At 37.8% G+C, this 27,388-nt stretch overlaps 1 protein-coding gene across 1 annotated transcript in view; it reads right to left on the reverse strand.

Annotated features, from left to right (window-relative positions):
• GRM7 (glutamate metabotropic receptor 7) overlaps positions 1-27,388 on the reverse strand; it is an 898,068-nt gene that overhangs the window by 39,661 nt on the left and 831,019 nt on the right. Inside the window, exon 9 of the mRNA XM_039243211.1 lies at positions 17,539-17,785. Within this exon, the coding sequence (XP_039099142.1) occupies positions 17,539-17,785 (247 nt within the window). The remainder of the gene's footprint in view (positions 1-17,538; positions 17,786-27,388) is intronic.

The following is a 27,388-nucleotide window of genomic DNA, read 5'->3' on the forward strand; positions in this document are numbered from 1 at the left end:
ACAGCCCCCTGCAACCAAGAATTGTTCAGCTTAAAATGTCACTAGTGCCATCATTGAGAAGCCTTATGGTCTAACTATACTGGAGAATACATTTTCCTCAATGGACCGATAATTGGAAGGCATTACAGTGGTCAGAAGCATGACCTCTGATCTCAAAAGACTGAGCATATATGCAAGTTCCTCTAATTATCAGCTGTGTGACTTTGGGAAAGTTATTTAATATCTCTGTGCCTCACCTTCTTCATCTGTAATATGGGCCTAATGCAGCATATACAACATGGTTCTTAAGATTAAATGAGTTGATACATGTCAAATACTTAGAATAGTGGCTTGTGCATGGGAGGTACTCAATACCTGCTGCCCAGCACTGTTGCTAATAATGTTGCCACCATTGTATGTATGTGGACTTAACTGAAGATGATCCCTCTGTGTGGAACACCCTCTCCCATGTTGGTTCATTGTTCAAGCCACAGTTGTTAGACCGTCTTCTCGTCATCCATGAGAGCAAATGGCTACGTTCAGTCTTCATCACATACTTCTATTAATGGATCCAAGAGTCATGTCTGACAAGGACTTAGTTGTTCTTCCTTTTCTTTTCAGTTGTGAACTCCTGGAGGAGCTGTGGCTCATTCTGTGTCAGCAATATGTGTCCAGTCCCTAACGATAGTAAACACTCCCATCAGTCATGTTGGTTGGTTGGTTTGGGGTCAGGCTCCATTGACAAGAAAACTAATTGACAAAAGAAATAGTAAACTTCTCTTTCTTTTCAGACTTGGTTTAATCTCTGTAGTAAGTCTTGCAAGCTTACAAATAAGAAACCTGGATTTAAATTGGTTATATACAGGGTCTTTATAACCCATTTAGTAGAAGCTGAACAAAGTGCAAGACAAAATGCTCTTCCCTTCCATCAGACACTACATACTCATCTCCAGCCACACCAGCCTCCTGGCCTCAGGGAGATATACAGCATAAGTTGTTATCTGACATTAATAATTCATTCCTTCTCCTACAGCCATCCAACTTTATTTTCCATTCTGGCTTGAGCTATTTACCTTCCCTTGGATAAGATGACCAGTGGCTACTCAGTGCTGATAATCATCTACAAGTAGAAGAAAAAAAAGGGTGGGGGTTGGTTTTTTCCAGACTATGCTATAAATCTGAATCTTCTATGATGAGGGATTTCCCCTCCCTGGCTTAAAAATGAACTTGTCAGTCTAAAGATATTTGAGCTCTTTAAAGAGACATGGGTGTATATAAAATGGTGTCAGAATGGGTTCTAAAGCTACCTTGCGACTAATAGTTAGGATGATATTCTTAACCCCCATGAGCTGTATGATGCCATCTCCTTCAGTGTGATGTCCTGAGGATGGAATGAGGTGCTGTATGTGCAAGCACATGCCAAAATTAAACTATAAAATGGTGTATAAGGGTAAGTTGATTTTCACGGTTAATTGATGATGATGTAATTTTTAAAAATTTTATGGAATTTTCTTTTTATCTTTTCTGCATTTTTGGAACATAGACTCATTGCTACTAATCTGTAGGCAGTATTTAGCAATCAGTATAATCTCTTGTGTTATTTGTCCATTAAATAATATATAGTTTGTGTGGAAAGTTCACAAACGGAAAGAGGCAGCTTTTACTTTTCCTCTACCTTATGCAGCTATTTTACATCCTGAGTTCGGGAATGAGTGATCTGAGAAGCTAGGAGAGATCTCTCTTCAGCTGTAGTATACTAAACCAGTTGGAAGAGCTGCTGTGGGATTTAGTATACTATACTGGCTCTTGTTCCTAGCTTCCTATCCTAGTCTTACAGTAAAAGTTCTCCAGAATATAAATTGATAGCAGAGACTCCACTAGATGATATATAACATCACAAACTGTTCATGATTCACATAAAACTTCTGCTTGTTGAAAATGATAGACATCTTTTGCTTTTTGCTTGTATTTTTTCATTAGTCTCAAAAATTTACAAAGCACCGCCAGACACTGATGCCAGGGACCAACTAATGGATAGTACAAATCACTGATTAATGCATGGGACAATTCATAGGGCATGTCACTTTGACTCTAAAGGAAAAAAATCAATCATTTTTCAGACAACACCCAAATTGCAAATTTGGGTAATTACAAGTGAAAAGTTCTTGGAAAGGTGCTATTTGGTATTGGGTGAGGGCCTTTGTTCACATCCTTGAATATTTAAGTTGCTTTTCTGCTGTTGAGCAACATTGGTGTGGCAAATGAGTATGTATGTTGCTCCCATTTGGGTGGTGATTGAGAGAATCATCCTCTCCACTAGCTACAGAGTTCTACTATAAGATGTGTGATGATGACAGAGTTGCCACCTTGCCTGGTTTTCAAGAATTATGTGCAACTAGAGAATCAATAAACCCAGAACATCATAAAGAGTATATGAAAAGAATGGGGAACCTTCCCAATTGAGAGAAAACTTTCTGGAAATTTGTTGTTGTGATTGTTCACAGTATTTATTGTACATTCCACAATGTAGACCATCTTTACTAGATGCTACAAAATAAATGGACTCCAATGCTTTCAGAGTCTTTAGACTATTTTCACAGTCATTGGAAAGTGCTAAGAATAAAAGATCTCTCTTCTATAATGGATATTCCTACCTTCCTTTTTACTTTCTCTAGGTGATGGCCCAGAACACTATCCAATAGAACTTTTAGTGATGAGGATGAGTGTTTTATATCTTTGTTGTCCAGTATGGTAGTCATTAGCTATGTGTGCCTATTGACCACTTGCAATGTGGCTGGTAAAATTGAGGAACAAAATAATTTTATCTAATTCTAACTAGTTTAAATTTTTTAAAATGTTTGTTTATTTTTGAGAGAGAACATGCACACATACAAGTGGGTAAGGGGTAGAGGAGAGAGACACAGAATCTTAAGCAGGCTCCAGGCACAGAGCCTGATGTGGGGCTTGAACCCACCAAGAGATTATGACCTAAGCCAAAGTCGGATGCTTAACTGACTGAGCCACCCAGGCACTCCTAATTCTAATTTGTTTAAATGTAAACATGTCTCTTTGCCTAATAGATACCATGGGAACTGAGCAGCTACAGCTTAGTTGGTGATATTCATAAGAAGAATAACAACTAATTATTGACTGTCATATTATATACTAAACATTATGTTAAGCATACTATGTACATTTATTTAATCCTAATCACAACCTTTTGAGGTAGTTACTAATATTCTACTAATATTTGTAGAAAAGAAGTCAATGCACAGACTGAAAGGCACATGACTGAAAATTTAAAAATGGCCATCTCTTTGATAACTTCTGGGCTAATTAAATTCAGAGGTGACCTCCTAAGTACTTTGGAATGACTGCAGAAAGATGGATCAACTCCCTGGGCCTACAAAAGGCCATGACCTGTGCCCCTCTGCAGAAACTTGAAGCCATGGCCCAGCTTCTCATCTGATGTTGTCACAGAGATTCAGCCTTGAACAAAAAGATGGCGCTGTTTTCAGGTCCCAGGAATAGAGCTCAGCAATTAGCTTCGTCTTTATTTAGTTTTTAATACTAGCCTGGAAGAGTCTCTTGAGAGGAGACCTGGAAATAGCTTCTCACAGTGATAGCAGACAGCTAGAGATGATTTCCTGGGAATATCGTCGATGCCATGTGTGAGATAAACCTGAATAATTTTTCGATTTTTAAATCAGTCATTTTAATATCCTTGAAAACACTCTGCTATCTAAATGATCACCATCATATCAACACCATATTGCATGTGTTGATTATCAGGCAGGGTTTAAAGGAAAAAAGTTCCCAACTAGATGTGCATCAGAACTGTGGGGAAGCTTGCAACATTTTGATGAACACCAGGTTAGGAAACAAAAGATATAAATTAGACTGAAGTATAAATTTTAAGGCATTTCAAAAGATTTCTCCTCGATAGATTTTCTTCCATAAATAGAATTTTAAAATTACTCCTTGGTATTTCCATAAATATCTGAGTACTAACAGTAATATTTTAATGTAACATTGCCACTGTGGTGACCATGTTGAATGTATTTATGCTTAAATTCAGGAAATATGTGCTGTGTTATAAAAGTAAATGGAAGCAAAGTGTGTTTAAATGTTGTTTCACAGGTATCTCTCTTGTTAGTGCAGTGAAATTTTGGCTTTAAGACACCATTGCTCCAGAAATGATCGATACTGAACAGGTGAAAGACAAGACAGGAGATGTATTGTAACTTCAATCTGAAAATCCTGCAAATTTTTCCAGACAAAAATCAGATGCAGATGGATTACTTGCACTCTCCAACTTTATTATGTGTGGTACAGAAATAGAATGGGTACAAGAGGTCACATGGAAAAGGATCAGATTGGAATCTCCAAATTCTTTCCTAGAGGAAACACAAATAGAAAAATTCAGTTAATGTTAAGTAACCTAATAACAACACTGATGGTTAACATTTGAATAACTGCTGTGCCAAACTCTGTTCTAAGTACTTTACTTCTGTGTAGTCTTCACAGCTACCCTATGAGGTTATATTTTGCAGATGAGGAAACTGAGGCACAGAGAGATGATCTTTTCTAAAGGGTCTACATTTTGCCCACTTGCCACAAACGGCAGGGTCTCACATGCTGATCCCCTATATCACTTTCTTTTACTTTGTAGGGCAGTTAAATAGGAGCCCCCAGTGATGCTACAGTACCTGCCACTCAGTGGACTGAGAATCCACTACCCAGGGAGGGAATATTTGAAAGGGTCACATCACAGTAGATCATAGTAGGGATCTCTTTCCCAATTTGATGGTATTGATGTCTTTGGTTCTAATGGTCTAGGGTCTATAGACTTCCTTAGTGTAATGTCTTATAATTTTGGAATATTGAAAGGACATTGATGGTATGTGAGGAGGGCCACTTAGGGACTGAGCTTGCCCTGGAAACTTCATTACATTCATTGGGCTGGGTAGCAAATCTTCCTCAGGATACTTAGAAGGATGTGAAATGATACTTGCCTTGGACCACCGCCTGACTGTATGCCTGTGCAGACGGCCAGGTGTGCTTTCACTTTTCACCTGAATAGAAACAACAGCTAAAGTCTCAGTCTGGATTTGGGCACCACGGCAAATTAAAATGCAAAGGAAATTTGCAAACATGACCGAAATGAGAAAAAGAGGAATTAAGTTCCCAGAACAAAAATCTAGAATTTCTCATGCAAACCCTGGAAGGCCAGCTTAATCAAATTTTTGGCTAACACAGATGATAATGACTCTGGTGCCCAGTATATTTATGGGGCTTCACTCTGGCAAAAGCAGAGACAGAGGAAATAGCTGATGAAGCCATGGAAGGAATTAGCTTTTTGCATTTTTGTGCCAGGGAAGTACCATTTATTTTAAAATGTGAGCAAATCCTTTTCTAAGCTTAATTTTATGAGCTTTGGTTCTCATGTCACTGAATGCAGAGGGTGAGTCTGCTTATAGCCATCAATATACGATAACTTGGGACTGTAACCCTGAACAGGCTACACTCAGCCCAGGATGGCCTTGAGGTTGTTACTCAATGGATTTCAATGATTTCTCAAGAGTTAAACATTTTCAACTCTAGAAGAACCATGTTCTTGGAGCAACAACTACAGTCTTTAATTTTTCAGACCATCCAAAGAATTCAACAATAGGTGGAAAGAACACCAAATAGTCTCATCATTTGTAGTACCATCCAGGAAGAAGAAACAAGAGAGCACATCTCATTTCAAAGCAACCCTGAACTCAGATTATAATTTCTGCCTTGAAGCCCTGGAGGGCCTCTAGAATCAATTGATGAGAGCCATAAATGCTGATAAGATAGATTATGTAGACTGAAACTTGTGTCCCAATCCATTTAATTTCAGAAAAGTTGGTTAAACAGGACTCTGGCCAGAAGCCCATGTTCAGACATCCACTGTGCCGTTGGGAAGTTGTGTGTGTCACTAGAAAGTTGCTTCACTTCTCTGAACCTCAGTTTCCTCATATGTTAAGTGGGGACACTAAGTCCTCTCTCAATGGATGGTGGGTATTTTGTAAGTCTGTAGCAATAGGAATAATATGGTCGACTTATTATCATTATCCTAATTGATATTATTATTATTATTATTATTATTATTATTAAATTGCTATAAAACATTATCTGAGACCTTTGAAGACTAAGATAAACGAGCCTAGCCCTTCAAGGAAATTCTATATTTGATATAAGCTTGATAAATACCAAACTTCAAAGTACCAACAAAGATCTCTCAGGGGTTTTGTTAATTGATTTTGTTGTAGTACTGTAGCCTCTAAAGGAAACAAAATGTGTTTTCACAAGGAAAGATTAAGGGACTCTGTTCCACTCAGTCATTACTCTGTCACTCAAGACAGACCCCAAAATGATTATTTGTACTTAAAATGCTCTTCAGCTTGCCAGCCAGCGTGGAGTTACCTGTCGAAGTTAATCATATGGAGTGGTTCATGTATCAGGCAGTATGAGCCTATCTGTCCCACAGCAGCCTTGCTGAATGACTGATAGCATTCTCTGTCAATTTCACCAAGCTGAAAGACTATTACTGACCCATCAAAAGACCAAAATGACCCATCTCGAAAATAGAGCCTGTTGTACCTAGAGAAAAGGTTGCCTGACTTAATTGGCAATCTAGATGTCATTCCTTCCAACTTTGATGGTTTATTGTAAACAAAAAATTTAACCACATAAAAAAAGGAGAGAGCAAAGTCAATTAAAATAGAAAGATGATTTGGGACTAAGAGTCCTCACATATGCACATCCTTTTTAAAGAAAGACTTTTATTTACATGATTCCATTCAAGCTTCATGGCATCCCCTGGAGAAAAACATGTTCCCATCTTTTACCAGAGGAAACTGAAGATCACAGAGGATATGACTTATCAAAGATCACAGAGGTCCATGAGGTGATAAAGCTTATTCTACCTTAATTATCAGAGCCAGCATTAGGACCTTAGCCCTGCTTCCCTTTTTCTTGGCCAGAGAAAAGAAATGGCACACACAAGGTCATAACCAAAAGTTGGACCAACACTTACAGGAAGTGGGGTTGCTGATCCACGTCATGTTCTTCTAAGTGTGTGGGTCGGCTCAGCAAGAAGAGGATTCAGACACATTTGCTCAGTCCTTTTAGTGCAAGGTTGGGTCCTCAGAGGTTACTCTGAAAGAAGGCAGCAATATAAAGGGAATTTAAAACTAATCTTAAACTTGAAAAGAAAAAAAATAATGAGAATATTCATGTGGATCATAAAGAGAAATAATGATTACCTTTGATTCCTAGAGAAAGTTAATTTAAAATGCATCCAAGTTCCATTGTACAGCCAAAAAAAAAAAAAATCTGCGAAGCTGAGACATGTCTTTAGAAGGCGGAAATAAGAGTCACTGTCACTTGAGTCCTGAGAGGATGCTCATTCCAGTAATTGGGAAGAAGAAAGATTGTAGAGATTAACTGACTTTGGTTTAGGATACACAGTGTTTTCTTTTTAAATGCAAATGATACTTGAGGCCTAAAAGTCAAAATCTGTCCTAAATGCCAGTCGATAAAAAAAATTTTAAGAAAGTAAAAAGTACTTAAGAATCAGAAAAGTACAAAATTGATAATGTTTTTGTTTTTACCAAATTAGAAGTGATAACTGCTTAAAGCAAGTGCATAGGATCCATTTCCAGTGGTAAATTTAAAGTTCATGTGCACTTTGAAAGGCAAATAGGGTATCTGTATTCTATCAAAGGAAAGAAATAGGCATAAAACTTTGTTGGTTTTATACACAGGGTAGCTCATCAAAAGACACCTTAGTTAATTGAACAAGTGCAGATACAGCACTCACTGTCAGTTTTAAGAGTTTTATGTAATAACTACAGCATATTTTTGAAACCTATGACATCGGGCCAAAAAATTACCTTTTCAAGACAGTTTGTAACTTTTTCAGATTTTATCTGGAAGAATACAGTTCTACTTGTTGAATCTATAGATGGGGCATTTTGTTATTAATAATTACTTATTATTTAATGTGTACCTACTATGTTCTAGGTAAGCTTAGGAGCCTTTGGTATGTGAGGTTTACACTCCAGTCATTCCATGCATACTTATTGAGAACCTAGTATTTGCCAGGCCCTTTGCTAAAGGCACAAAGATACAGGTGACTCAGTCCCTCTACACATAGGCTGCTTTCCTGCATGTCATTCCTTGCAACTATCTTCCTCAAAGCACAATACTCCAACATCACAGAACTACTTTCTAGTCCCAGTATATACCGTATTTTTTTATACTCCTGGCTCTGTGCATACTTGATTTCTGTGTTGAGGGACTTTTCTTTATGGTTGCCTGGAGTCCTTCATGATTTGAGACCTGCTCAAACAAAACCTGCTGGGTGATGCTCTCCACCTGGAGCTTACTAGCACTTGGGACAGACCTCTTCGAAGAGGCCCTGCCAATGTCAATTATCATTTATTGCCTTTGAGTCTTCCATCAGATCTGGGCTCCCTGAGGGTATCATCCATGTCTGTCCCCAATTCCTAGTCTGTTCAGGCCTGGCCCAGAGGAGTGGTGCTTGACAAATGTTTCTTTGATGGACCCAACTTAAGAATGCCCTTAGAGTTCACACATCCTGGCCAGATGGTGTGGTGCCATGATTAAATGTAAAAGTTGACATAATTGTCGTGGCTTTGAGGCATAATGTAAATGTTTCTTTTATGCTAAGAAAGAGTACAACTTCCAGCCATGTGAACTTTCATCCCATTCTTTAAGTTGAACTGAAGTTGTAGAACTGAGGTGGCAAATATTAGTTGCTTTTTGAGGATGCTGAGATATCAAACCCCAAGAAGAGAAATAATGGTATTTCAGAGAACTCTTAGGTAGAAAGAAATAGGCCAACAAGATTTATAGCTGCATTTATTTCTAAGGTGATTCTATGTCAAAGGTCGGGTAACATATATTCTATGCTATGCTATACTTATAGAGTGTTTCAAAATGGATTTTAAATTGACAGTGTCTCCAGTTAGCGCAGAAACATCACACTGAACATGAAAGGGGGAGGGAGGTTCATAACATGATACAAAAAACTTGATCACACACTCCCAAAAAGCTTTAAAATGTAAGATAACCCCATTATAGTAACTATAAGAGATGAGATTATTGATTTTTTTTACAATACCAGTTAATAAATTATTGAAATGTCAATTATATTAGAAGCAGTGCACTTGCTAGGAGGAACATAACTTGTAAAAACAAGACTCTGGGCTATTACGTGCAAGGCTGAATTAAGTTCAAGGTTTAAAGTAAGAATACCATCCTGCAGTGTGAAAATTTACTTCCTAACAAAACAATCTGTTTTTTGACCTGGTGATGATGCTAGATTGATTGTGTTTCTCTTGCTTAATTGCATTTTAACATAAATGTCATTAGATTGATAACCCTTCTGCAGAGTTTTAAAATCCACAAACATTCAGACAAAATGCCAAATGGGCTGATTCAGCTGATGTCTGACCTGTGGTGTCTATTCTGACAGACCCCTCTGTTCAACAGAGGCAGGATAATGGAGTACCTTTTCAAGCCAGATGAGGTTCTGTGTGAATTTGGACCTGCTTCCTTCAACCTCCTACAGGTAGGTGCCTGCTTGTAGACTCTGCCTTTGCTAGGGTGTGGGGGCTAAAACTGAAGTCTTACTTCATGTGTTTACTCTTGAATCTACAAAATTTCCTTTATTGTTTTGTCTGCCTAAAAACAATGTAGAAATGGATTTGACCACACAACTTATGTGCCTTTCTTCACTGTTCTACTGAGATTTCCTGTCTTATTGTAACCTGAACAAGGCAAGTCACTCCCCTTTTCAAGTAAATGCAACTTAGACCAAATTCCCAATTATTTCAAAAAATTTTTAAAGTGTATTATTTATTTTGAGAGAGAGAGAGAGAGAGAGCGCGCACACACACAAGCAGGGAAGGGGTAGAGAGAAGGAGAGACAGAATCCCAAGCAGGCTCTGTGCCATCAGCGTACAGCCCGATACAGGGCTTGAACTCAGCAACCGTGAGATCGTGACCTGAGCCGAGATCAAAAGTCAGACGCTTAACCAACTGTGCCACCAAGGAGCCCCCAGCTTCCCAATTATTTTTTAAAGGAGCAGTATAAGATCATTATCATTCATTTGTAAAGCCACCTTTACAAATTGGCAGAAAAGGAGAGCACCCAATCAAAATCTTTGAAACAAGAGAATCCTAGCCATAAGTGTATTTTGAAACAGCACATCCTAAAAGTATTTTTTTAACTGAAAAATTGACTTAGGACATTTTCATCTTGCGTCCTTTAACCCAAAAGGCATCAACTCAGAATGGAACTAAAGAGAATTTTTAATGGATTGAGAATAATCCTATCATTTTCACCCAGGGAAAATTCCTTCTCTTTTAATCTTTAGGAAGTCTCATGTAAAAGGACTATTCAAGTGATATGTTGCAGTGTTTTGACAAGCCCTTGGTGTACAAAAACTTGAAATCTCACTGGAATATCATTATATATTCACTGGGAGAAAAGAATGCCCTATTTAAAAATTAGGACAGATCATGTTGATATGGAAAAAGGAAATTAGTATGTGAACAATATATCCCAATTTAAAGACTGAGTTGCAGCCACCCATCAAAAATCAACAGGAAATGTAATTACCCTGAAAGTACTCTTGTTCTGTCTTATAGTGCTAAATGCCCCATTTAAAAAAAAAGGGGGGGTGGGAAGGACACACAGCAATGATCTGATAAAAGTTCTATGTTAGCAACATAGAAATGAGGAAGCAGTATTTCCCCCTCCCATGATAGAACCTCTCTGTTCTCTGTTGGAATCTTTCTACAGATTTGTTTCTCTCTTTTGTAGCACAATAGCAGGTTTAAAAGCAAATCAAACGGCAACCTTCATTCACAGCCACCACATGATATTAATAACTCTACTCCATGTTTTCCACTGTTTGTTTCTCCACAGTTGGGAACACTTTGACTCCTGGATAAGGGTGTTTGTCAATACAAGGGTTGTTTTCCTCTATATTAAACTATTATGGAAGCTAAATGAGGGAACTGGTGCTACTACTAATAAATAACAAAATAATAATAAAGTCATAGCATATATCTTTTAGTGAGAGCCCCAAATAATAAACTTCAGTGATGAATCAGTGATTATTCCTATGCCTGCTCGTTCCCATGTCCAGGTCACACAGTTTGAACACTTTCGGTATTTTTTGTAATTCCTGGGTTTGACTAATGTTAACACTCATTTTACACTCTTGAGGTTTTTCATTGAAGCTTTCCTTGCTCAGTGACATGTGACACACTGAAGTTCGTTCTGTGTTTCTCTAAGGCAGAACTATGAGGCACAGATCATCTTCAATATGCTATCAAGCCCATCCAGCAATGTCTTTTCTGTCCCTTTGCTGTAAAAAAGGAACTAAGACTATTTTGGGTTTAAGATGGTAAGCCATTCATTGTTTTTTGAATGAATACATTTCTGGGAATGTATTTAATAAAAATAAACCAGGACAAATGTTTTTGCTAGGCTTGTAAAACATTCCCCTTCCTTCCCTGTAAGTTTCCACATCGGCTTCTAAAACCAGAGCATGACAACACACATTTAAAAATAATCTCTCTCCATCAGTAGTTTTAAAGTAGACCACATAACAGAGTGACCGGCACCAATTCCACCATTATTGGTTACTTGCTCAGCAAAGACAAATGTATACACATCCACATACACATTCTCCAGAAAAGAAATCAAGCCTGGACCTACAGTGCAGCTGTCTGCACTATGCTTAGCAAACAGATTGTCTTTGAAAACATGTTTCATCATATAAATGATTCACAGGTAATCATGCACAGTTTTCATGAGAACATTTCTTTTCTCAGAAGAGACATGAACATACAAAAAAATAAAAATTAGATTGTTTCTTACCTTTTAGAAAGCAGGCAAAAGCTATACTGTTGGTGGAATAGTGTACCAAGTAACAGACTTTTGTACACTCTTTCTTACTGGTGGTATACAGTCTACAGGAAAAGTAAATATATAGGTATGTATAAAATAAATGTGCAAACAATATTCCTTTTATTCTTTTATTCCCTTTTGGAGAAGAGGCTGCGATAGAGACCCTGGACGTTATGCCCACTCTCTCAGTGGGTTCAACAGACTTTGGTAGACCAGTTCACCACAATTCAGGTACCTCTGAACATGGGAGTGCTGGTGCCTCTTGATTTAAGGCAGTCGGGGTTTAATTGCTTGAGCTGGAGCAATTGAGGGAACCAGCTCCCAGATAATTTATTTATCTGATCAGAGCTTTCTATTCTTCCTTTTGCCATCCCCCTTCCTTTTTTTTTCCCCCAGCCTAGTCCAGCTATAGTGACCAGCCTACATGGTTAGTCCAGCAGGATGAAACAAATAGCATAATGTTGAGAGTGTTAGAGATCCAAACAAATGAAGAAGCAAAACAAAACAAAACCATAACAAATTAGCACAGCATGGAGCATGTTCCAGAATTTTCTAGGCATCATTACTTATGTAGGGTTTTGTGCCCACATCCATTTTCAAACAGTTTGAGTTTTTCTTTTAATCAAATACCTCCTTATATTGACAATTCAACTATTTTATATAATAATTCACTTCCTGAAGAACAGAAGGAAAAATGGTAGTAAAAAAACAGCATCAAAATACAAACTTAGATTTAAAATATCTTATTTTAGCTCTTCTATATTAGGTACAAATTATTGCTCTTCTAAAATATGCTTCCTTATAGAACGTGTTCCTTGGCCCAGTGTATGTCTAGCCTCTTTCTCAGAGTTAATCAGTCATACATTCCCACAACCAAGAAGAGGGAATCCCAAGCTATCCACCTGCCTGACATCTCTAGTTGAGTCTAAACTATCTGCAACCAGTATGGGCATTTATTCTTTCACTGCACTACCTGGGGGCATTGGCTTAGAAAATGGATGTCAGTTTAGGACAAATGTAGCTTAGGGCTGCTCATCACTTTACACTGTGATCCTTCACAAGGAGAGTATCTGACCAGAGGATAATTTGCAGTGCATCTTCTGGTTCTGACCAGTCCAGGGGAGAAAGGCAGCAATTCTTATCCACCCATCCCTATAAAGCCATGCTACCTCAGTTAATATTCATCCAACTGGAAAAGCGTCCTGGTGGCCATCAATAAGCCATCTCCCAAGCACAACCAAGTCCTCTTGTTTATTTGGCATCTATACGTTTGCCATGAACATAAATCTGCCAAGTAGCAATAGAAAGTGTAGGGAAACATGCTGCATTCAGGCTGCAGATGCAAGAACCATAGCTTGAGGTGTCCTTCTTCTTAGAAAGGAATATGGAGAAGGCATCATGGTGGCCAGATCTAAAGCTATCCAAAGTAGGTCAGGCTCTTCTGATCCTCTAGCATTAGAAATCTTGTTGGTATAAATAAAAATTTGACAAGTAGCTGAGCTACACCCCAAGTCCCCTACTGTATTTCAATCTGAATGCAGAAGCCAACTAGTCCTTGCCCAACTCTGAATATCTAATGTCCGTAGTGCAGAGATATGTTACAATTTTAAGATTTACTTTTTGTGTACTGCACATCAAAGTTTTTGTTTTTTTCAACAATGGAATTTTAAGGGAAGAAGCAACCTTAGAGGAAAACTGAGCTTCTTGGGGGAAAACTCAGGCAATGCTGGGGCAGTTGTAATTTCTGCCCATGGTAAGCCAACAAGCAAATTTGTTTTTATGTAGACATGTAGTTGCAGTGTACAGTTGGATGAGGAAAAGCATGCATGCACCAGATGGCAAGCTGCAATGACGGAGCAGAGCTGTTCAAAATGAAAACACTCAAGACTGAAATACATTGAGACTAAGTGTTTGGAGCAACAATGAAGGGGACATTTTTGTTTCATTATTTACTTTGAGGCTCATACTATAAACCCATCTTACTCTCAGATACCCTCCCTCATAGAACAGTGTACAGGATTTCCCCTTTGGAAAGACATGTTCCTTTTTCAAGTACATGGTGTATGCTTTTGTTCCTTTTTAACCAGACACCTTAATTTCAGCATATAATTCCTTTGTCTCTGTTATTGTTTAGAAATTTGAGAATATTTGGGCTATATTTGGTATTACATGGACTATAATAATATTCCTTCACATTAGAGTAGTCTTAACTGTTTATTTTCATTAATCGAACTTTTCATTACTGCTGTTACCCTACATACATACATTTTTGCATTGCTCAGGACTGGTTTTTTGAATATCATTACTATCTATGATACCACTGTTTCCAGATTAGTGGCTCCTTTTGGATCATTGAAAATAACTAATCAATTGTATTTTTATCTCATCTCAAATGTTTCATCTCTTGAAGTTGGTTTTGTCCCAGGTCAACATCGCCACTAAAATTTTGGGAGGCATTTCTAATATGTGACTTAGATAAAATCCTTTCCTATTAAGACATACTAATTTCTAGACATGGGCTTTCTGATATAGTAGCCATAAACATAAATGGCTATTTACATTGAAATTATTTAAAATAGTTTATTTCCTTAGTTAAGTAACCATATTTCAAGTGCTGGTTTGCCACTTATGACTAGAACAGTTCTGTCACTGCAGAAATCTCTATTGGACAGATTTTGTGTGGATAAAGTCATTTGATTTTTGGGAGAGGGGGATAGGAGCTGGATCATCAGAAACCCCAATGTTTGGAGGTACATGAATCTCCTCCTACGGTTCAGCAAATATCTATTCAAATTACTTCTGTTATTTTAGAGAGTGTCTACACAAAACAAAAGAACTCAAACAATTTTTAAATTGTTTTGGACTGCTTGTAAGAGGAGGACTCTATTTGATTTCATTTTCTCCCCCTGTGAACTGTTTATCTTTGCTCTGTGTAGACACCAAAAAATCATTGACAAAACCCAACAAAACTTTTTAATGGGAAGGCATCTAATGAATTCCAAACAGCATAGTTGTCATGACTAGCATAGATAATAAGTTATTTACATTTTAAATAAGTAATATGAGGCCTCTACCTGGGCAGCCTTCTTTGAACTCAAGTTACTCCTATCTTTCTAGACAACACAGCAAACAATAATACATTTCACAGCACATTTAACTCAAGAGTCTGCCACACACATCATTATTTTCTTTAGATGCAACTTGAATCACCAGTTGAGGAAGCCAAAAGAGTAATTTCTGCTTTGGAATTATGACATGCTACTTACATTGTAAGAAATAGAACAGCAAAGAGAAGCAAGCCTGGGTTTCAGTCCAACCTCCACTGCTAACTAGATGTGTGACTTTGATAATGGCACATAATCTCACTAAGCCTTGGTTTCTTCAGTAAAAAGCAATTTTCATTCTATAGAATTACTGTGAGGGATAAGAGATCTTCCGCCCAAAGCATTTTGGATAAGGCGTATTTCAAAGGGTAGCTATTGTAAGTATTATCAGTAGTATTAATATTACTATTAGTGTTAGTATTAGCATTTTACAACCATTATCATATCCAAAACAACTTCAACAAGGATAGAACCTAGTCATTAAAGTTAATAACAATAGATATGTTGTTTGAAAACTAATTATTTTTAAGTAGCAAAATACTGAATTGTCCAAATTCAAAACTTCTAACTTGGTCATTTTTTTTTTCAATACAAATAGACACTTGAGAAAATTTTCTGCTTACTGAATTTTGGACATATCTAGTTAAATTGTGTGTGTTCAGATATACATGTAAAATTGTTAATGGAATGTCTCTGGGATAAGGGTTTTAAAAAATGCAAGGGGTCCTAGAATAAACACTACAGAAGTAGAAATGTGCAGGTATATTTATCAACACAACTATGCATAAAATAGTTAAGCATATATGTTTATAGAAATATTTCTTTTCGGGCATCAGTTCTGTCTACCTCCATACAGCCTTTAACTGTACCATCACTCTACATTTACTTTTAGGCAGAGCTTTCTGCCTTTTAAGGAATAAAAAGACAATAACAATTGATGCATTATTTTCTAGATGCATAATAGGTATGACATACTTATTACATATTATTTTCTCCATTCCAAACATGAAGATGCTGAGCCTTAGGAAAGCTTAGTGATTCTCAAAGCCACATAGCTGGGAAGTGGAGTGATTGGGATTTGAACCCAGGTCTGTCTCAACCTGAAGCCTCTTCCTATCAATTACCACAGGATTCAACATCCACTTCCCCTCCTCTCTATTGACCATTTGCTCTGAAGACATAAGAACAGAGCCTATACATTGATTTTGTTTCTCTCATCTCTCAGTGTGATCCTTGTCTTTCCTCTTGCCTTGTCCCAGAATGCCTTCTATTAGAGGGTCAAAATGAAGCTCACTGTAAATAAGTCTTTGGTACCTTATCTACATATTTTCAGAGTTTCACAATATTCACTCAGCCAACTGCTTAGAAGTGGAGATGAGCCAAGATCATGGATCTCCACATAGTATTTGTCAGGAACAAAAACTCTGTTGTCTCCTGCCCTTTAAAGATCTCTCTCTTACTTGCAGAGTATAAAGAATTACCTCAGAGTATTTAGAGTAGGGATTCCTTTCTGCTTGGCAAGAAGCTTTTGTCTATGAAACAATTAGTTTATAACTGAAAAATGTCTTAAGTGATTTAATGGACAACCTAAATCCCCCTCTACTTTAAAAATAGGAAGTATGAGAATCTGCCACATCCTATTTGGAACTGGTCAATTTGTTCCTAGAAAACAAATCCTGGAAGTAATATTTTTAATCTAAAATGCACTCTTATCACCATACTGTTAGTAAATTAGCAGTGGGAATTCTATGCATTCAAGCTCTAGTTAAATGGTCTTGTTTTCTGAAAAGTATGTCCATCTTTTTGTAGTCATTTGCAGGGATCACTAAAGGCTACCCAGGGGTTGGAGATACAAGTATCAAATGCAACATTTCACCCTTCATCCGCTCCCTAATGTTTTGTCTTAGATGTTTCCTCCATGTGGGGCCATCATGAGCATGGCGGTAGATGGCCTATATACTTGGGTGTTTTCTTGTTTCTAGAAAGCTTGCTTAGTGAAGAATCCTAATGTTCTCCACATTCACATTCCAGTGGAAAGGAGTTTTGCTTTCTGAGTTACTAAATATTCCAATTTCCTTCCCACTGCTACAGTTTAATCAAGTGTTAAACTTTTCCTACTGGGAAGTTGTTCCCCTAATAGAAAAAGAGCAAGAAAGGTGGGTCACAACCTGACAGTGTGTTTATGTCACTTGAAGGGTTTGGTACTAAAGAACAAGAAAGAAGGGGTGGGAGGGAACTTCACACTTGAGAAGCAGAGCCTCTAAGAGCTTTTTTTCTCATAGGGAGCAAAAATTAAATGAAGGGAGCAAGAATGAGGTAAACTCTTAAGAGCAAAAGTTAGCATTCACCCAGGAATCCACTCGGTTAAGACAAGGATGGATATAATATTTCTGCAAAGAGAGGTAAGTTCATATTACAGTTCCTTAAGCTTCTGGATGTAGCAGGGGAAGATGAAAGGAAAGGAAAGTTACTTACTGTTCGGGTCTACGTTTTCACAGAGTTCTGTTTTTGCCTCCCCGTTGGGTCTGTCACTGGGTTTGTGTGACAGCCGTGAAGACATGGTGGCTGCCGTGACTACCGCCTTGAAGCTTCGCTTCCGCTTCTGGACATTGAGTTCAGGGTGGAAAATGATGATGTACACTTTCGGCATGTATAGCATCCCCAGCGCCACTGACGCACTTAGGTTCATGGAGATTGTAAGTGTGGTAGTTTGTATGTAGAGCTAGGAGACACAACACACAAGACACTATTACAAATAAAATGACTGCAAAGGAAGTCTGAATACTGAAGATAATGTCAGGAATGACTTTGGCTAGGAGAGGGAGCATAGCAATCTCCAGGGCCTTCTCATTAAAAAAAAAAAAAAAAAAAAAAATTAAAAAGGGAAGTCAGAATGACTCTGCACATTTATAAGAGAGTTTTTGCATATATTAATTGATCAAATGACTTTGGGTGAATCCATGTGCATGCTTTCCCTGGAGAAGTCTTCTAAATAGAAGTTTAGAGTAGATCTTTAATCAGATTAGAAATGCTTTCATCAGAATGCCACATTAATATTGAAGATATGAAAACCATAGAAATTTGTGTAACGGTGGTTATATTTTTATCCCCCATATGTATACAAAAAGATTAACACTATATAATTTCTTGCTACACAAAGACCCTGAGACCTTTAAAAGCCATGTTAGTGTATGTCCCTTTTTGTAATATTATTTTTTGAACAGATCACCTTCACTATACCTACAAAGTAGTGAGTTAAGTTGCCCTGAAAAGCAAGCCCTTTTTGCTTAGTTCTGATTTACAAAACACCAATGGCAAGGAAGCATGATCTAGTGATGTTGGTTTGTCTAGTCTCTTTACATTGACAAATTGCTAATAGAAGGCAAAACCATTCTGACACCGTGTTATTTGTAGTTTGGATGGTGTCTCTGTAACTGTTCTTGTCTCCTTCTGTTTCTTTGAAAAGTCAGTAAACAACCATTCAGTTACTGTTCAATGTGTTAAATCATTGCCTTGATTATAAACTTGAAAAGATGATGGTTGACGGGTGTGTGGAGTTGTAAAAGCAGCAAGGAGGAAGCTCCTTGCCTTTGTCCAGTTGTGTTTATGAAGTGCCCTCTGTAGTGATCCAGAACCACACCCCTATATATTTACATATGTTTGCATTTTACATGACTACTAAAGGGTAGATTAAATATGAATTGATGGATGTGTTAATTAACTTGATGTGGTAATCATTTTTCAATTATACATATATTAAATCATCACATTGTATGTCTTACCTTTTTAAGGTTGTATATAATTTTTGTCAATCATAACCTAGTAAAGCTATAAATAAATGAAAACATTCATTCATTCATTCATAAAATTTCAGTTACATTAAAAAAAAATGAAAAATGCCATGGCCTTTTATGTCAGTGGAAAGCTGACAATATATTCAATCATGGTATTCCATAACTATGCCTTCCTATTTATCAGAAAATAAAATCCTCACCCATAGTGGTGTCTGTGAGGCCCCATGTGGTCCTCTTTGTCAGACTAATTTGCCACCACTTCCTCCCACCCTGTGCCACTTTTCTCCTCATGTCACCATCCATATGGGTACTCCTTTAGGTCTTGAAGATGCTGTGCTCATTCAACCACAGAATGGGTTTTATACATGTGATATTTCTTTATTCTTGTTTTCCTCTGTATGGAATGATCTTCTGCTTCTTAGAACATCCATCCTAGGTTCCGCTCACCTCAAGTTTAGGCCAGTTTCTTTGCTTATACACTCAAAGAACTGTTTTCTTTATATCATTGGTCGCCACTTGTAATTATATACCCCTTGCCCCAATCATTTGATGGCCCATCTCTCTGGCTAGTCTCCAAGTACCATGAAGGCAGGAATAAGTGTTTGTGGTACATCATTGTGTCTGCAGTACTGGTAAACAGTAGGCACCTGAATAAATATGATAGATAAGTTCACTTGTTTGTATAATAGATGTCCTTTTCCTACCTATAACTCAGTGGTCAAGCAGCCTTTCTTTAAACATCCAAGAATTTATTTCAGACCTAATGGCTGCCTGGATATTTCTGTATTATCTTTCAAACTGAGGCTCTGGTGAAGAAATTAAGAGGTTTTGCCATCTCATGTGGAAGGAATACAGTTTTCCAAAAGCATTAATTCGAATGTGCAGGTCTTTGAATGGTTTTAAGGAGCTGCCAGTGGCTAACTGTATAATACATAATGAATGTAAAATAGAAAGACAAAACAATATTGAATTAATGATCCTTTTGGTTGTGAATCAGATCATATTTTAAAAGCTCATCTTTTCGTATACTTGTAGTCTTTGAATTCCATTCCAACATGGTAGTCTACACTATTTAAGAAAGGCTACCATAGTCACAAGGCTTTACAGACCCAGGCAAGTTTACTTCCTTCCGTCATGATGCCTGATGTTATCCTACCAGTGAGGACTTTGCAAACAATGGTTTAGCAATCCAAAAAAGAAAATAATATAATTTGACCTATGGGACCTTAGGTTTTGTTTCTCTTTCTCTGTTCATGAGCAAATTTTACAGTTGAAAAAATCATCTATAGTTTATTATTTAAATGTAACTGCAAATTATGTATGTACATATGTTAAGTATGTGTGGATACATACTTTTTCTTAACAAAGACAACTTAGCAATTTAAGACCCCAAAAGCTAGGACGTTCATTTTATGGAGTGTTTGATTTCATTATCCTCCAACCAAAGCCCATTGAGATTTGTTTTTGTTTTTTGTTTTTTGTTTTTTTTAAGTTTTGCAGTCTTGGGATGCCAGGGTGGCTTGGTTGATTAAACACCGACTTCAGCTCAGGTCATGATCTCACGGTTTGTGGGTTCAAGCCACGGGCTGGACTCAGTGATGACAGCTCGGAGCCTAGAGCCTGTTTTGGATTCTGTGTCGCCCTCTCTCTCTGCTCCTCCTGTACTTGTGCTCTATCTCCCAAATATAAACAAACACTAAAAATTTTTAAAAAATAAAGTTTTATAGTCTCTGATGACACTTCAGAACTATGTGAAAACCAACATTAATGTCTCTGACTAAATTCCTACTTCCACATTTCCTCTTTACATTGCATAGTGTTTAAAAATGAGTGGTATGGAGTTGGTCTGTGTTCAATTTCTATTTACTAGTTCTGTGACCTAAGGCAGATAATTTGTCCTCTCTATGCCTCAGCTTTTGCATCTATAAATGAGGGTGTTAATAACAGTACTTACCTCATAATGTTGTTTGATGATTGAATAAGTATTTGTAAAGTATTTAGGATCAGACCTAGAAATACTATAAAAGTATTTTGGAATAAGTACATAGATATAAAAATATGCAGGCTTTAGTCTACAGGGATCCAAAAGGTACTGGTCCTCAAGGATTCAACCCCACCAAGCCCCAAGAGAGGACCCAAGTCACTTTTTGGTCTTTGGTTGGGGGGCTCACCTTTTGACTCTGTTTTTATTTCAATATCACCTTTTAGTACATTCTTTTGGCAAATTGTAATATATTTATTTTTAGTCTCAAGGCTGTTCCTGTTTTACCTAATGTTTATTGTAAATTACATTACCCTGTTTAATCTTGAGTTTTTGACATTTTATCGTTTAGTGATACAAAGGAATCAGTGATCAATTTAGTCTCCTTCATGAAAACATAGAGGCCATTGATACATAGTTCTACTGAGATTAAGCCTCTCTCCAGGCCAGCACTCAACTAAACCTCACTGCATTCTGGCTGTCTGAGGATAATCCCCAGGAGACCAAAGTCTCCCCACTGTGGCCAGTCCTCAATGACTCAAGTCTGTGGGAAGGATGCAGATTGCCTTGGAGTTTCCATATGTTTTGATAATTAAGCCTTAATTTTATCATCACCCTAAGTGAATTTCCAGAATCTAGTTTCTGTTCTATGGTTGATCATGGCTTTTTTAACACCCATGATATATAATTCAGCTTATACAACAAAAAAGTATTTAGGCAAGGAATTTGCAGTCAAGCCAACAAAGAACTTTGCATATGTTCTAGAACAGTTTTTCTAAAGTCTGATCCATAGGGGCGCCTGGGTGGCTTAGTCGGTTAAGCGTCCGACTTTCGCTTAGGTCATGATCTCGTGGTTTGTGGGTTGGAGCCCCACGTCGGGCTCTGTGCTGACAGCCAGCTCAGAGCCTGGAGCCTATTTCAGTCTGTGACTCCCTCTCTCTCTGACCCTCCCCTGCTCACGCTGTCTCTCTCTCTCTCCTAGAAATAAATAAAACATTAAAAAAAAATAAAGTCTGATCCATGGAATTTGGTGCTGTAAGTATTCTCTCTGTCCCTTAGCTTCCTCATTTGTCAAATGAAGACAGTAATATTTCCTACCTCATATGGTGGTTTTGAACATCTAATTAATATATGAAAAATGATTAGTGTAATGCCTAGGAAGTAAGTACCCATGAAACGTTAACTACTACTATTTATATATTCTGCTTAATATTTACTTATATCAGATTATTAGGGTATAGATCTCAAGATGAGCCTTACTCTGTAACCATTTTCATATATTTTAAATTAAACAAAAATTTTTAAGTGTTTATTTTTGTGAGAGAAAGAAAGGGTGAATGGGGAAGGGATAGAGGGAGAGGGAGACACAGAATCCAAAGCAGAGTCCAGACCCTGAGCTGTTAGTGCAGAGCCTTACATGAGGCTCAAACCCACGAACTGTGAGACCATGACCTGAGCCAAAATTGGACACTTAAGCGATTGAGCCACCCAGGTGCCCCTAGACTTTTTACATATGTCTTATTGATTAACTAGGTGGTAGTGTCTAAAACACAAGGCCTATTTAAATCTGGTCTAACTGAAATGTACCACTAAGTATATTGTTAGGGTATATAGGTATATGTTAAACTTAATTCCAAGCAAAGCCCATCTGAATCTTCTCCCTGTACTTTCTCATCTTTGTCTAAGTTCATTATCAGATAAAATGTTAATGCATATTGTGAGATGCCATTGTAATCTTGTAACATGGTAGCGTTAGGGTTAGTTGAGTTCTCCTTGTCTAACTTCTTACTGCTAGGATACTAAGAAATTTGAAAAGTGGTTAGATAGTGCTCATGAACAACTTTGAGGTTTGCCAACTCTTCACTGTGAGTTTCAGAATCAGTATAATTGAACACTATTTTAAGAGATTTCAAGGCAAGCTATTAATAGTTGTAATAGTGACAGGTTTCAAACTTGGAAAATCATAGTATCTGTGATACTGTCCAAAGAATAACAAGAAAAAGAAAGAAGTAAATGCAAAATCTGCAGGGCACAGACATAGTTACAAAACTAGAACTATCAAGAAAAACTCAGTTTCATATTTTGGGGTTCATCAAAATACTCCCATCATTATTGCTGATGTCCTAGAAGTACATACTACACAAATGACCTAACAGTGTATTTATACTAATGAATTACTGTCTTTATCTGTATAAAACCTCAATTGGAAGAAGAGTTCTGAGACTGTATGATAGTGTTAAACTATTGATAGGAGGTTATTAAATCATGACCACATGCTGTAAATTCACTGTTCTATTTTGCAGATAGACTATGTGAAAGATGCCTTACTTTTCCACTGTTGGTGCATTCATCCATATGTTTGTTCTCCATTTTTCTTGAAATACTAGCAAGTGCCTTCACTGGTCCAAACACTAAGTATACCATTGTGAGGATAATAGACATTTTCCCTCCATCAGGGAGCCATATTATAGTAGGAGGAGTAAGGCAATCAAGAACCAACTAGTTCCTAATGCATTAATTGTTTGCCAAATCATTTTTCACCCAATGTGTATTTGTCCCTGCTTTCTCCTCCTCTTGGCATTTCCTTTGCTGATCTGTTGTGCCTCTGACACCTTTTTTATATTTGATGCTTAATCCCATGGTCCTTTTTACATAAAGCATTCCATGATTGCTCCAGTCAGGGGAGTTCTCCTGTTAGCCACTTTCAAAGGTACACTCCAAATAGCACATAGCCTGGTCTGCTCAGAAGAGTACAGCCAGTTAGTTGTTTTTTAACACTCGCTCTGAAAATGCAAATTCATCCCTAGGAGATTGATCTATTAGGGGACGATTTGAGTATAACACAAAGTTCATGTCTCCATGTGTGGTTTCTTCCCCACGAAATTCTAGATAAGCATAGTAAACTGCATCCAGCTGTACCAAGTCATGTAGGAATACACAGAGTGCACACACACACACACACACACACACACACCCCAAACTTTATTTGCTTGTGTCGCCTTGCACAATTTTACAATAAATCACAAGCAGCACACTTCTGGCGCCTGCTTCCACGAGCAAACTTTAACTCCTTTTTTAAAGATAAAATGCCATATTTATCGTAACACTTATGCATTTCTTTGCCATTTAATAGTTTTCTGTGTTGTTTTTCTTCTTATTATCTTAATACATTTCAAAATGATGATCTTTTTTGTGAAATCTGAATCACAGTCTTTTTGAGGGAGAGACATTTCATGAAGTTTGCTTCTATTTTGTTTGAAAGTATTCTCAAACCCCTATTTTATCTGTCATTGACTTCTATGCAAAATAGTAAGTTTTGTGCATTCCCAAGTGACAATTGAAAATTGGGGCAAGAAGGCCTTAATTGAGTCTTTAAGTGGAACGGGAGACCCATCCCTCATGACATCCCAAAGTCTTTGTAACAAAACTGAAAACTGTATCTGATTGACTCCCAGTAAAGAGGAAGGGTATGTTATTACCTGAAAGAAGTTTGAAACATTCATATGACTAAATTGAAATGAAAGTTCCTGGAAGCTAAGACCAACTTTTGCCATCCTTACCACCTGCACACCTTGTTTCCTAATTAGAGTAACCATGTATTTGAGAAAGAAATGACAACATATGGTTGGAGGTGGGAAAGGATGTTTGCGATTGGGACTTGTTCAATCATCTGGAGGGTCAAGATATTGAGGACTCTTCTTCATACTGAGCTGTCAAGTAATACATGATGATAAAAGCATTCAGTATAATTATGGGGGCAAATATTGGTTTTTGGGGGTAGAAAGAGTCACATATTCTAGAAGAATGACATTACAGAAAGAGTTAAGACCTTTGTCATTAGAAGTGATGTAAAATCTTGGCCCCAGATTGTTGGTTGGTGACTTTGGACAAGCTACTTCACCTCTGGCAAGTGATACTCAAAATTCAAGCCCCAGCAATGTGTTACCAGAGTCTCTGATATATAACTGTCTCTCACTCTACCACTACCATGGAGATCTTCTCACCATTGGAAGATTAAAGGATATCGTGTGAATAGCAGTGCACAGTATCTGGAATAGGGTGGGTGTTCAGGAAATGCAGGTGTATTTATTAGAGTAGATGACTCCATCTTCTGCAGATAATTTTGATGCTATTCTATTTAGATCTCCTATCTTTGATTAAGTAATAAAGAGGGGAGAGAGGGGGGATATACATAAAGAGATACACACACCAAATAGCATAGGCTACGTTTTGTGGATAGGAGTCTGCCATAGAAGTATAAATAATGAAGGCAACCAGATGGTTATTGGAGAAGATGTGGTTTTACTATGTTTTGTTATTGTCGCTTAGTATTTCCGGGCAGACATGATACTACATCTATACACAATCACGTTCTTTATTTGGATGGACATAAGACAAGCACTGCTGGTGAATGTAAATCAGTTTTTAGGATAAGTGATTGTGTCATGCTTGAAATCACCCACACCTCAGTTCTTTGCTCTTCTGACCAGAATCCTGGTGCTGTGTTTATTCCGGTGAGCTTCTGGTAGTGGAAGTAACCTCATGCTTGGGAAGTTCAGTATTTTGTTCCCCAGAACATCCTCAAAAACTGCAGGTCACCTCAAGAGCCAATTCTTCCAGACAGTCACTTCAGATTGCGCTGGGCAGACAAAGCACAGCCTCCACACACAGATACACACAGCTTCTTTCCTCCACCAGCCCCTCTGACTCCTCAATTTTGATTTCAAGGTGTTTTTTCCTCTATAATTACAAACAGAAGATTTGCTCTTTTTTTTATATAGCCAATCCTGGCACCATTTACCCTGTTGTGTATCTACAAGGATATTGACCATTCCTGCTGGTTTGAGGGCCCCACAATTGTTAGATAGCTGCCTTGCAGTGATTTAACATACAAAGGTAAAACGTTTTCTCCACAGTCAGCCTGGAGAAATACACTTCTGCCATATTCTATAGGCTCCCTTTGAACTCTTGGCCACATTCATCAAGAGTAACCTAACAGTGTTTTTGTAGGAAGCAATGTCAAATTCTTTCTTATAATGTGAAAATGTTTGTTCGTACCTCACTGGGGAATAAGATGATGTTCTGTGTGACTTTGCAAATAAACCAAGTGGATTTTTTAAAAAAATAACTCTGAACTTAAAGTATTCTGCTTCTAAAATTGTCATTTGGAACACTCCATTTCTGTAAGGGCAAAGCTGTGTAATCTTGCCAACTCTTAAAGTCATCTTTGTAGTTCTAATGAACATCAAGAGATAGAAATCAAATGAAAATATTGACGTCAAATTAATAGCCAAAAGAAAGAGATAATCTCTGCATTTATTGGGCATAATGTTTTTTAAGTTGGACTTGTAAAGTGTTCATTGAAACTGGACCTAAGAGTGTCATTGACAAGAAGACAAAGTCAGGCTCTTAGTAAAAGGAAATACATTCTTATCTCAGTTTTCAAAGCCATTGACAATGGCTCTCTGTTGAACTTTGACAGGTTTTGATCATCGTAACCACATAGCTTTCTCCTTTTGCTTTTTAGTCCTGGCTGTGATTTTTGTTGATCTTCCTCTGTTCCTTTTGGACTGTATGTTTCCTATCTTGCTGCTGAGCTATGGTACCTTTCTTTTTACCCTTCAAATTCATTTCCCCTTCCATTAGCTCAGTCTTCCATATATTATCTTTGCTTCTCTGCTTTTCCACTGCCACCAGTATGGTGACATGCAAGCAAATATGCCCTTGAACCTCTCCCATGACTGTAGCATGTGCCGGCACCCACTGCTGTCTTGGGCTGTGGGTAGGCAAAACACTTCAACAGCTAGGAAGTAGGACAGTTGAATTGCCCCTCGAGGGGTACCTCAATGGAACAGTGAGGGCTCCGAGACTGGGCAGAGAAATAATCCCCACCCATTCTGCCAAGAGAAATATAGCAAAAGGGAGTGGGCCTAGCTAAGGAGTAGGCACTGAATAGTTCATGCTTTTAGTCCTAACCTCACAAGATATCTTTTGGTTTGCTTTCGTTTGCAAGGTCTTGGGTCAAAGATCTCAAAACTGCTGTTTCCTATCCACTTACTCTCAAGCCTGCAGTCTGATCTCCATCATCATCTCCTCTGAGTTTATCTTCCTAATTTTCCTGGACTCCTTACCAGACATGAGAGATTTTATCCCAGGTGTCATTTCTCTTTACAACTCAGTGCTGAGGACAATACTTTTGTGGGCTTCAGCTGTCCTCCTGCATTTGCTCAACTTCACATCACATGTTGTATAAAGATAAAATCCTCAACATGTCCAGAGGAATTCTGCACTTCTGCCTTCCCTCACCTTCTCTCTGCCCTCCAAGTGTGCAGTGCTCTGTCCATCCTGACGGCCTCTCCACATGCTATTCCCTCTCTCTCAGATGCCGTTCACACTCCTAGCTGCCTTTCAGCTGTGAGTCTCACTTTTCTGACTCTCAAATGTAAAATATGACCTTCCTCTCTTGCTTGCTCCTGGAACTTATCATGCCCCTTCCTTACATTAATCACAATTTGTGAATGATTACTTATATGAGTGTTTATTTTAGAAG

The sequence above is a fragment of the Hyaena hyaena genome, unplaced genomic scaffold (assembly GCF_003009895.1).
Source record: "Hyaena hyaena isolate Hyena2069 unplaced genomic scaffold, ASM300989v1 scaffold_223, whole genome shotgun sequence".
Classification (NCBI taxonomy): domain Eukaryota; kingdom Metazoa; phylum Chordata; class Mammalia; order Carnivora; family Hyaenidae; genus Hyaena; species Hyaena hyaena.